The 11,162-nt window shown below is 42.0% G+C and overlaps 2 protein-coding genes across 2 annotated transcripts in view; both read right to left on the reverse strand.

Moving 5' to 3' along the window:
* Nucleotides 1-64: 64 nt before the first annotated feature.
* Nucleotides 65-1,484, reverse strand: LOC108628653 (28S ribosomal protein S15, mitochondrial-like). The gene is made up of 2 exons (XM_018030728.2): nt 1,088-1,484; nt 65-936 (listed from the first exon to the last, which is right to left on the reverse strand). Exons 1-2 carry the CDS (start codon nt 1,324-1,326, stop codon nt 525-527), a joined length of 651 nt encoding a protein of 216 aa, XP_017886217.1. The 5' UTR covers nt 1,327-1,484; the 3' UTR covers nt 65-524.
* A 611-nt stretch (nt 1,485-2,095) lies between these two features.
* The window catches only part of LOC108628651 (midasin), a 51,420-nt gene continuing 42,353 nt past the window's right edge, over nt 2,096-11,162 (reverse strand). The window contains exons 11-16 of the mRNA XM_018030726.2: nt 5,998-11,044; nt 4,511-5,730; nt 3,955-4,308; nt 3,112-3,889; nt 2,490-2,730; nt 2,096-2,338 (exon numbers count right to left, since the gene is read on the reverse strand). Of these exons, the coding sequence (XP_017886215.1) occupies nt 2,156-2,338; nt 2,490-2,730; nt 3,112-3,889; nt 3,955-4,308; nt 4,511-5,730; nt 5,998-11,044 (7,823 nt within the window). The 3' untranslated portion in view covers nt 2,096-2,155. The remainder of the gene's footprint in view (nt 2,339-2,489; nt 2,731-3,111; nt 3,890-3,954; nt 4,309-4,510; nt 5,731-5,997; nt 11,045-11,162) is intronic.

The raw sequence follows: 11,162 nt of genomic DNA on the forward strand, positions 1-11,162 counted from the left end.
CGCATGCGCAGTTCGTTGGTCGCACGTAATTGGTCCTACGTCGCTACGTGCTGTTTGAAATCTTGTGTCTCAAAAATGTTTTTATATAAATATATGTGGCGGACTGGCCTAGCGACGGGCCACATGGCCCTTTTGGGAAATGTTTATACACGTTCTTCTTTAGAAAAGCGATTCTTCTGAGAAGAGATAAGGGAGAGCCGTTGGACGTCTGTTCAACGGGACAAAGGCATTCGAGCGGAAGTCTCTCGAGTGTACGGACGCACGCAATTGATCTGAATAAATCTTCTTGTGAAATCACCAGTGCTAATTATTTTGTTACCTATTCCCACATATATAAAGGCAGTAATAAATGCTTTTTCTTTGTTCTTATGTAAGGGTTGATACAACCCTAATTTGAAAGAGAGTATGTTATTTGTTTTGCAAAAATGGTATAATATAAAATGTATCTACGAAGAGGCAATTATTGAATTCGAAAAAGAGTATTGGCAAATACTCAATTTGGCAAATATAAATTTGAGAGAGTACTAGCATCGAATCAGTGGGCGCCTGTCGAACTGAACAAAAAAGTCGTCATGTGCATAGGTAATAAGATAAAATGTATCGTACTCCGGGGGTCCTATATAGGTCAGATTTAAATTTTCTAGAACCCATTCGAAGCGCCTGTAGTCCCAATTGCGTAGGAATTTTAGATACTTCTTCCTTTTATCGATCAACTCTGAAAGAAACACTTTGGTCTTCGTATCAGTCGGGTGTACTTCCATGTACTTTTGTAAATCCTGTATTTCGCTTGTCATAGCAGCAATTTGGACCTCCACCGAGCCTCTGTCGGAAACGTGTCTTTTGACGCGATTTATTATTTCCTCTCTCTTCAGGTTCCTATACTCCTTGAACCCCCGGTATTCTACTGTAAACATCTTCTTCACAATATCACTTGCGCTGCAACATTGACAAAGTCATTTTTTAATAGCTTGTTTTAATACATTGTTGGCTGGCATATTCATAAAAACAAGAGTTTGCATAAATATTCGCAGTCTAATAAGTAATAATAACAGAGGCTTAGATAATAAGAAATCAAGGTCATACTTACTCCTCTAACTCTTTGGAGTTTTTATAGTAAAGTATGGTGTCAGTAGGTTTCACGTTTACTTCTAATCCTAAATCACCAGTCTGTCTAGGATCTATATGAGGCACTCTCGCAGGCTTGTACCATTTTATGTTTTTAGCCTCCTCGACAGTAATGAAGCTTCGACAAGCATAATAACCTCCCATTTTGTACACATGATTAACCGAGTTTAGTAATTTACTACACTTTATTGTTAGACTCATCCCGACTTCGAAATAAATTATACAACGCGAGTAGAAGTAAATTTTCGATACAGAATATTAGTTAGTCGATGTACGATCATAAAAAATGATCGAAAACACTGGAGGCATGTGCAGGTGCAGCCTTTGACATACACATTCATATACAAAGTGTGCAGATGATCGAGTCGAATAGTAGAGTCCTGAAATACCGATTTCGAAATTAAAAAAAATACGACCCGTTGCGGGTTCGATCGCATAAATTATCATGTATAGAATTAATTAATCCTAATAATGTAGCTCGTTTTATAAATAAATATACCGTTTGCATAGTTTTTTACATTACACGCAACATTAACAATTTTGCTACATTCCGTTTTTTTATAAATGCATAAAATCTGATGTTTAAACATCAGGAATGACCCCAAAAAAAACGGAAATTAAGGGATTTCTTTAAACTGTTGTAACATTGAAAGAAAAGATCATAGAAACTCATTTTTCGGTTGACTGCTCCCTTAATTGTGATTATTAAATAAAATCGTAAGTTATTCAGGCTACATTTGATGTTTGTCTATAATTTTGTAACTAAGTGTTTACAAATAAGCTTTCTATAACATTTCTTTGTTATTCTCACTTGTGTTCATGCTCGAGAACACTGAGTCCAAGAGCATTGCTCCTAAAATCTTGAAAAAAAGTATGAAACATCCTGTATAATAGTAAGATTCTGATTAGTGACCATAAAACAATACAGTCGCTGAATACGAAGTAAGAAAAAGTGAAATCAACGCAAGAATACGAAAATAATTGTTTATTTGTCTAGTGATTGCGCAATCAGAATGTATAAAATAATATTTCACGTATCGATCCTGCCAACAATTTCGAACCATTGCCTTAAAGCATCGCTCAGTACTGCAGGCAAAGTATCCAAATCTCTAAGAATAATATAAAACGGAAATGGGAAGCTGTCCATGTAAGAACGTATGCCCAACAGTTTACCACCTTCAAAAATTGGCATTCTTATGTCCAGTATTGAATCCTGTAAAAGACAGAGTGAATAATTATTTAAGAAATTATTTATGGAATTTCACATTTGATGAGAATTATTTTGATCAATAGACTGTCGATTTCCATGCAAAATAAATAATATCTATTGATAAAAATTGCATTTTGAATTTAAAAAAGATTACCTTGTTAAGGGGATTGTCGACTATGATGAAAACAAGGAAAATATTCAACAATTTCGCTTTCCTCACGGCCGTGGATACATTTTCCACTCCTTCAGAAAATATCCCTCTGCCATCCGATAAAATAGTTACCAATTTCGCATTATCGGAGGTATTTCCTTGAGACGCGAACATCTCTATTATGAAGTCAAGCAGCTGCCCAATCATCGTCTTCTTTTGTTCGAACTTCATCTCTTGAATCAATCTACGAAAACAAAACAAAAAATTCAACAATCCGCAAACAGATAATAATACTTTACAACAATTTGTATTTTTAATATCTATTACATGTTTTTGTATAGAGTTTCTCAAATCAAAAACGAGTCTGGAAGCAGAATTGCTACAAACAATTTGTTGGGTAGAATTGAAGAAGAATTGATTGGGCAAAATTGGTGCATTTTTTTGGTGCATTTTTGAGATGCAAGTAGAATTATAGCCGTTTAAGCATAAGCTCATAATAAATAAATTATAACGAAACCAAAGACTATTGATTGATAACTTTGGCGAGATCAGAAACAATCTTAAAAACATTCTCACGTCGAAGGGTTTTTTTTTGTCAAACCGTGTAATTTCTGAATTATAATACCTAGCGCCGCTTTCATCTGTGAAGTTCTCCCCAAACGGATGAAGTATGTTGACGCGTTCTCCAAAATTGACAACAGCGAGCTGGCCGACTTCCAGATAACTCATAGCTTTGCCGATCAACGACAACGATTCGAACGCCAGCTCCTTCGAATGATTGTCAGCCATGCTGCTGGAATCGTCGATGGCCAATACGACCTGATAGTCTCTTTTGGAAGGTTTCGTGCGCCTTAGCCAGATTTTGTCCTTCCGGAACTCGCTGGCGATGTACGGTATCACTTTCCTCATGTTTATGCGCCTGCCGGTCCTGTAGTCGCCTTTCAAACGGGAAGTCAGCGTCGGTTCCAATACTAATCGTAGCTTCTCCGACAATTCTCTGGCAGCAGATTCTGTCAGCGCGGTGATCGAGCTCCAAGCATTGGCCGCCTCGACCGAGGACGGCCCCTGAGACCATTTAGCTAACATACTCTCGATTTCTGATCTCTTCTGCACGATATCGCACGTGGAAATATCGAAGGATTCGGTTTCATCTAACTTTGTGTGGATAGACGATTCGTTTCCTCGTAAAACTCGAGTTGTTTCCACAGTTTCACCCTCGACCTCGCCGGTTAAGTCGATCTGCTCGACCTCGTCTGACCTGTCGCCTTTGGCGCTCGTAGATTTGTCCTTTTTACCGTCAGCCACTTTCTCAGCTTTCTCTTTTCGAGTTTCTTCTTCCTGATCCATTGGCTCTTCGGTATCCTCGTGCATTTCAACGTCATCATCCGCTTGCTTCTCTTTATCTAAGTATGTGAAAATGACGTTAGGATTTGTTAGAAGTTAGATGAAAAATAATAGTATACTTCACCTTCTTCTAAGTTCGACGCCTGCTTTTTGATTTGCTCTTCGGTAGCGGCATCGAAAACGTAATCGTCGAATTTCTCGGAATTCTCAATATGCTCGTACGCTTCGCTTTCACCGCCTTTCTGCTTCTCCCTTTCCTCTTCTTCCTGGTCTAAATTTCGTTGCATCGCGTCTGTTTTTAACTTCTTCGGGGCGGATGCAGCGTCGTCGTCGAGAAGACTGCGGTTCTCGTCGCTCTTTCCCGGTTTCCTTCGCTGTGGAGCGGATTTTGAGTCCTTCTCGCTGGAGGCGGGAGCGTCCTCCTCCTGTTTGGCTCCGGAATGACCTTCGCGTTCTTCCGTCTGAGACTGACCGGTTCCTTCGATAAAAGATAATAATTAATATAACTGGCACTTATCAGTACACTGCGGATTTTTATGTAAAATAAAACTTGGGCAATTCTCGATACTACAATTTTTATGAATAGTGTATTTGTTAAGCTTGTACAATTTTACTTAAAATGCATAAAATCCGCTGTCTATTAGTTGCATGTTGATATATTATTAAGAATTCCGAAATACCTTTGTCTTTGTTTTCGTTCACACTACTTTCCGTAGAATCAATGTCCATTTGTTCTTGATTCGATTGGCTCTCCACAGCATCTCTGGAACCATCTTTCTTTGATTGAACTTCCTCTGAAGCGTCAACTTGCTTGCTACCCACGTCGAAACTAGCGGGAGCCTTATCGCCCTCCTCCATCTCATTCTGCTCTTCATTTTCTTTCTCAGCATCCTCTTTCTCCTCTTCAGGATCCACCGCTGTTTTCTCGTCACCCTTTCTGTTCGCATCTTCTTGGTCTCCTTCTTCGTCTTCATCGCCGCTGGAATTCTGCTGCTCGTTATCCTCAGCTTCCTTCGTCTCTTCCAACTCCTCTTCCCTCTCTTCTGGAAGCTTGGAGTCTTTCATCTGATCAATATCGAAAGGATCTTCTTCGTTAGCGCCATCCTCCTCTTTCGCCTCCTCGTCAAGATTAACATCTTCCGGCAGATCGAACGCTTCCGGTTCAACTTCCGGCTGAGTGTTACCGTGATAAGGGTCCACCTGATCGTCGTCCACTTCAGGTTCCTTGAACTCGTTTATCTCTTTCTCTTCTTCCTTCCTGTCTCCATCTTTCTGCTCCTCATCCTTATTACTCTTCTCATTATCGTCTCCCGCGCCCAGTTCTTCCTGCCCGGTTTTCTCACCGGTCCCCCTCTCCTCCTTCTGATCCTCCCGACTTTCTTCCTCGTTATTCTCCTCCTCCTCGTCCTTCCAAATCTCTTCGTCCAATTTTTCCGCCGTTTCGTCAGTCTCACCCATCTCCTTATCCAAATCGTCATCCTCATCGTTGTCCTCGTTCTCCTCACGTTCCCCGAGGTCTTCCAAGTGACCCTCGAAGTTCTCCGACATCTCTATGCCTTTCTCTTCCTCCTTCGTGTCCTTCTTCTCCTCTTTTTCCTCCTCGTTCGGTTGTCTAGCGTCTTCCAGTTGATCCTCGCTTTCGATCCTGTCTGAGACGTCCTTTTTACCCTCGCCCTCGGCTAATCCCATCCCTCCCTCGGAGGTGCCCCCTTCGCCCTCGTCCTGAGCGCCGTCCGCGTCATCCGGCTGACAGAAACCGTTGGTCGCCAAGTCGAGGAATACGTTCAATTGCAGGTACAGGAATTTGCATGTTAACCGGAAGGATGCCACTTGCTCATACAAGTAATAATGCAGAAGTAAGGTATACTGCTGTAAGAGAGGTACGTACTGCGACAGTAATCTAAAAAGAAATATATAGTTTGCAAAGTTTTGTATAATTGACTGAGAGAGAATGAAGTATTCGGTTGTCTAGGAAGTTCGTGCAGATTTTCAGCAGGCATTTGGGTTTACATGTACAATTCCAATGAGAACTGAGGAAAACTCAAAGGGAGTAACAAAGATATATTGTTGCCAATTAAAAAATGAAGAAATAAATCGGTACACGTATATTAAAATTTAAATGTCTATAAAAATCAGCACGAGCTTCCCAGATAATCCACTAAAGTACCTCATGTACATATTCGCCAATCTATCATTCCCAGAATTAATAGCATCTACTAGCTTTGACAGTCTATCCCACACAGTAGTTAGTCTCAAATCCTGGACAACGTTCCTCAGAGATTCGATTAATTCATCTGTCATCAGGTTTTCTTTAAAATCTTCCTCGTTAACGTCATCACTCGTCACCTCGATTGACTTCTGATTCTCCTGCCTCTTTTGAACAGCCAAAAGAATTTGTTTAATCAGTGCATTGAGAACATTCGATCTGGACCCTGTGATGTGGTCTGGATGCATTTCAAAGTCTTCCAAATCAGTAATTCTATACTCCTCGACATCTTCTATACAATCAAGCGTTGATTTGAACAGTTCTCTGCTATTATTAATCGCTTCTATCAATTCATGGTCGTAGATAGGATGATTGTAATGAAAAGCGCCGCCGAGTTCATCCAGTTTCTCCTTGACTCTCTCAATCGTTTGGTAACCCTTTCGTAAGAACTCCAGGTGCCTTCGATGGAACAGGAACTTCGAATTCTTTTCTTTAACGGGTCTCGAGACGGCAATCCATGCATTCAGTTCTTTCGCTAGGTTCTGCACCAAATGTAATGAGTCTCTCATAGAGCTGAGCAAGTCTCTAGAAACGCTGCCATCTTGCAGTACTGGTACCACAGTTTCATTTAAATCTAGAGAATCCTCATCTGCGAGAGACTCCACTGGACAACTTTCCAAAACGATTATAATCTGCCTGATAGATATTTCCAATTCTATTAATAACTCCAGAAATCTGTCGACGAGGTCTCCAGGGACATTTACAATGTTCGTTATTTCCCGAGTGTCTTTCATCATCAACGCTAGGTTCGTCGCTTGTATTCTGAAGGGTAAGAAGAAGTTAAAGAAATCAGCGACGGTTTCTTTCTGTTTATGGACCAGCAGCATCAAGTGAGCAGAGAATCCGCGGCAACGTTCCGCGTCCTGCATTCCCAAAACTGATCGTCCAGTGCTAAAAATGCTGTCGAGGGAGTTTAATTTAACCAGAGACTCGTAGTAATATTTCTCGCAGCCGGACCACTGCTCCATCAGCGCAATGTCCAGATTCTCAAACTCCTGGCCACATTTTAATCTCTGTATGCGTTCAAGATCCAACACCATAGTCTTAAAATTAATTACAGTTTCTTTACGATTCTTCCAAGCTAAGATCCCTTTTCTGTAAGAGATACCTAGACGACTGAGCGTTTTGAAATAATTCGCCAACGCCATTTTCTTCTGTTGAAGTATGCTTTTCAATTGAGCTTGCTGCTTGGCCTTCGTCAGGCTCTTGTCCACTTCAACATTCCTAAGTCTTCTGCTTTCCTCCAAGCTCTCCTCTATGAAAGTTTCAATGTCTCTTCGAATGGAATCGTAGTTACTGCTTGTAATGATTTCTTCGCAAAACAGACGGGCTTTTTGAACGAGTTTCTCAGTTTTATTCTGTTTTCCAGGTTTCGTTTCGATCAAGAAATCACAAACCCTGAGTTCTCTCCTGGAACTCGTTTCCAACGGTTCGACTTTTGACTTCAGAGTCAGACAGCAGGCGACGTTTTGTTGCAGACCCTTCTTGAACTCTCTAACGAACTTATGCAAGGTTCTCCGAGTCTTCTCGGCGGTGTTTCGCACTGACCAGTAACTCACATCGTTCCATCTAGTAATTTTTATAGTATCCTTCACCTTCTTAGCGACTGGCTCCTTCAAAGCCTGTATCTTAGCCTTGACATCGTTTAAGAATCGACTATAATAGAAGAAAACGTTCCAAAGGATACGTGAGAGCTCGTCTTGTCTCGCAGCGTCAGGACCTGCACGGACATGGCGATAAAACAGATAAACCAATCGGAGTCTTGCTTCGTATTCAATCAGAGGCGACTCCGTTAAGAAACGTTCCAAACTCTCCACTGTTTTACTGCTCAGCTCGTTAGAGTACTCGTCTACTAAATCGAATAGGAAGAACCACCACCTCGAAGCTTCCGTTTTTAAATCATCCTCAAGTACCTCCAGCGAGTCTTTCCACCTTGAAATCTCTAGCTTCCTCCAGCGGAGAACCTTCTCCCCGAAAGCCTCAACGAACTCTGCCAAGCTCACATCATGCCTAGCGTTCTCCTCCCACTGCTTGATCTTCGTCAGCAATAATTCCACGCCGACTAGAAATTTGGACAAGGAGGAGTCCACCGGGAAGCCTAAGAGCCTGTCGACGATCACCTTGATCGAGTTCAAAATCGGATTCTCCGGCCACTCTTCTAGAAATTCGTTCACTCTCAGTTGGAGTCTGTCGAACAGAGACTGACACTCTTCGACTTCTGCCACGTTCGGATCTCTGTAGAAATCATACACCCCTTTTTTAGTATTTCTATCCCCGAAATTCGATTTCTGCGCTATCAGAACGAGCAAACTAGATACCAAATGGGAATCTTCTAAAGTTTTCAGCTGGGGGCCATAAATCTCAAATCTCTGCACCAAAGGACCGACGAAATCCGGTTCGATTTTTATAGAATCTTCTCCAGAACAGTTGTTCAAAATGTTCCAATGCATTTCTTGAATAATCCTAGCGTCCATAGTAGATATCAGTTCTACGAAGGTTTCTTTATCTTCAGGCGCTTTTTGTACTTCATTCAGAGGTTTCTGTAAGTCCGAGAATTCTATGAAGTCCTGTTGGTGATCTGGAAACGCTTTCTCGTATTCCTCCTCCTCTTCTAACTTCGTTGCAACTCTCATATCATACATGTTCTCCTTCTCCCTCGCCAGAGTCTCCCTCTGTGTCTCCTGTTCCATCCAGACGCTCCTGACTTCTTTCAAACTCTTTTGCAAGACGTTCCACGCGGTTTGTTTCCCGATCGCAGAAAAGTTCTCCATTTCTTTCAAGCAAATTCTCAGCAGATTAAGTTTCTCTTTACAAGCCAGCTCCGATTGACAGTACATCTTTAAGCTATGTTCAACAAGACTCATGTAATTTTGTTGAGAAGAAACAGGGAAACGTAGTAACAAGCTTAAGTCTCGATTCGTCGAGTTCATAAAATGCTTCACTGCTCCGATTAAAATCGACACGCCATGCCTTAGGTTCGACACCGCCGTGATTACAGGGGATACAACATCTGGGAAACCGACTAAGAAATTCCTCTCCAGCTTGTCGGCGAATCTCTCCAGCGACTTCTTCCAAATGAACGCTACTTGCAACGTCTCAAAGTCCTTATTCGATTCACTCGCTTTTCTTAAGCGTCTGCCGTGACAGAATATCGTCTCATACGAGCCTACGGTGCTCGAGAAGTTCTCCAAATCCTCGCGGAGGTTCTGGAATCTCGAGGCCGGCCTCACTGCGCGCAGACTCTCCAGATTCTTAGCCTTGCTGGAAATCGTTGCCAAACGATCTACCCTGGACGATCTCTTCTCGTCTGAGAGGCGAATCCCCAGGATGGAGCATTGGATATTCTCGACTAGCATCAGCTGCTCCAAGCCGTTGACATCCTCGCGTGCGTATTTTGATTTTAAAATAACTTTGTGTACCGGGTCGATGGTTCCTGGGTCCTGGAAAATGAACATCTGCAGATAACCCAAAGCTAGCCAGCCAAGCCCTCTGTCAATCGCTTTCAAACCTTCATTTGATCTCTCTTTGATCTCTCGTAGGGACCTGATCGCTTTTAGAAACTGAAGCCATCTCTCGTTTTGCTTCCTGCTGTTATATTCGTTGAGGAACGTGTCGAGGACTTCGTCCACGTGGGATAGATAATAGTCGATGCAGTGAATTAGCAATGAAGCGTCGTTGCGGCACACGTCGAACTCCTGGGAGTTCAGAATCAGAGAGTTCTTCCATAGCAGTGCGCGAAGTGTGTCGAACATCCTCTTGCGGCTCTTGTAGTTTCCAAAATTGATTTCTCCTCTGTTACCAGATTTACTTGAGAGCAGATCGAAGATCAGCATGAAAAGCGTTGAATTGTGGATGAAATTCGACTCTTCATTTTTATTTAATTCAAGAATTTCTTCAGTTTCCTTAATGTCACGCCAGTTTAGGAGAACATGTGAATTCTCTATAGCAAATGACCGCTGAGCGAACTTGAAGAACGATGAGAGCAACTCTGGCTGCAAGAAGACTGACTGGTTCAGTGAAGTTTCACGGGAATTCAACGTTTTGATCAAACCAATCAGACCAGCTGGTATCGTTGGGACTTCCTCGAATTTGCTCAATGCATCGTCCTTGTAAATCTTCTCGCAGTAATCACGGCTATTGTTGTCTTCTTTGAATAGTTTCAAGAAACGATACGTGGAAAGCAGGAAGAAGAATTCGTAAATAGGCCACGCCTCGACGTTTACATCAATTTTATCAGAGTTATCGCTGTTCTCTCTTGGCTCAGAAATGCTCACAGCGATCTCCTCGATTTCTGTCAGCTCCTGCGACCAGTCTCGATGCTCGTCGAGCTTAATTTTGTAATCCCTTTCATAGATCTCGATCAATCTCTTTCGGGTGGACAGGTTCAAAGCGAGAACTATGATTTTCCATTTGGTCCTCGATGGATCGATCAGGTCCTCGTCGGTCACTCGGAGTCGCCTGGATACCGACCGTAATTTCTCGTCGAAGCTCATCGAGCTTTCCGAGAGATGCGGCGATGGGATCGGCAGTTGCTTCTTCACGAGCTTCCTGAATTTCCTATAATCATCATTGCTGGTTACCTCGTTTAAGCAAGTAGCAGAAAAATGTTTGATTTTCGTTCGAGTACTGAGATTGAATGACTCCAAGCTGGAATGTGCCAGCAATTTTTTAATGAACTTCCTCAACCATTTGTAGTGGACTTCTAGCGATGAAGAGATTTCTTTCAGGTCGTAGAAGGTTCCTCGTGTTTTGTCAACTAGCTTCGTGGTTCCTAGGTTCTGATACCTCTGATACCATCGTAGTCCATCCCGGACTTCGACGTACTCTTTGTCAGTTAGAGACAAGTTCTCGTTGCGAAGTAGCAAGTGAATGAATTTCGATGATTGCTCGATCATGTTTGAGAAGTTTAGGATCAACGGCACGTTCTTCAAGTTGCTTGACAGTTTACCTGGATTTAAATGGTTCACAAACCATTTGTTAGCGCGGTGGAACAGTTTTGATTAACAATCTTTAAATATCTTTTAACACTAGATTGCCCAAGGAAGACATTTTGACTGGTTTTGGGC

The sequence above is a fragment of the Ceratina calcarata genome, unplaced genomic scaffold (assembly GCF_001652005.2).
Source record: "Ceratina calcarata isolate Rehan_Ccalc_2016 unplaced genomic scaffold, ASM165200v1 scaffold532.2, whole genome shotgun sequence".
Taxonomy (NCBI): domain Eukaryota; kingdom Metazoa; phylum Arthropoda; class Insecta; order Hymenoptera; family Apidae; genus Ceratina; species Ceratina calcarata.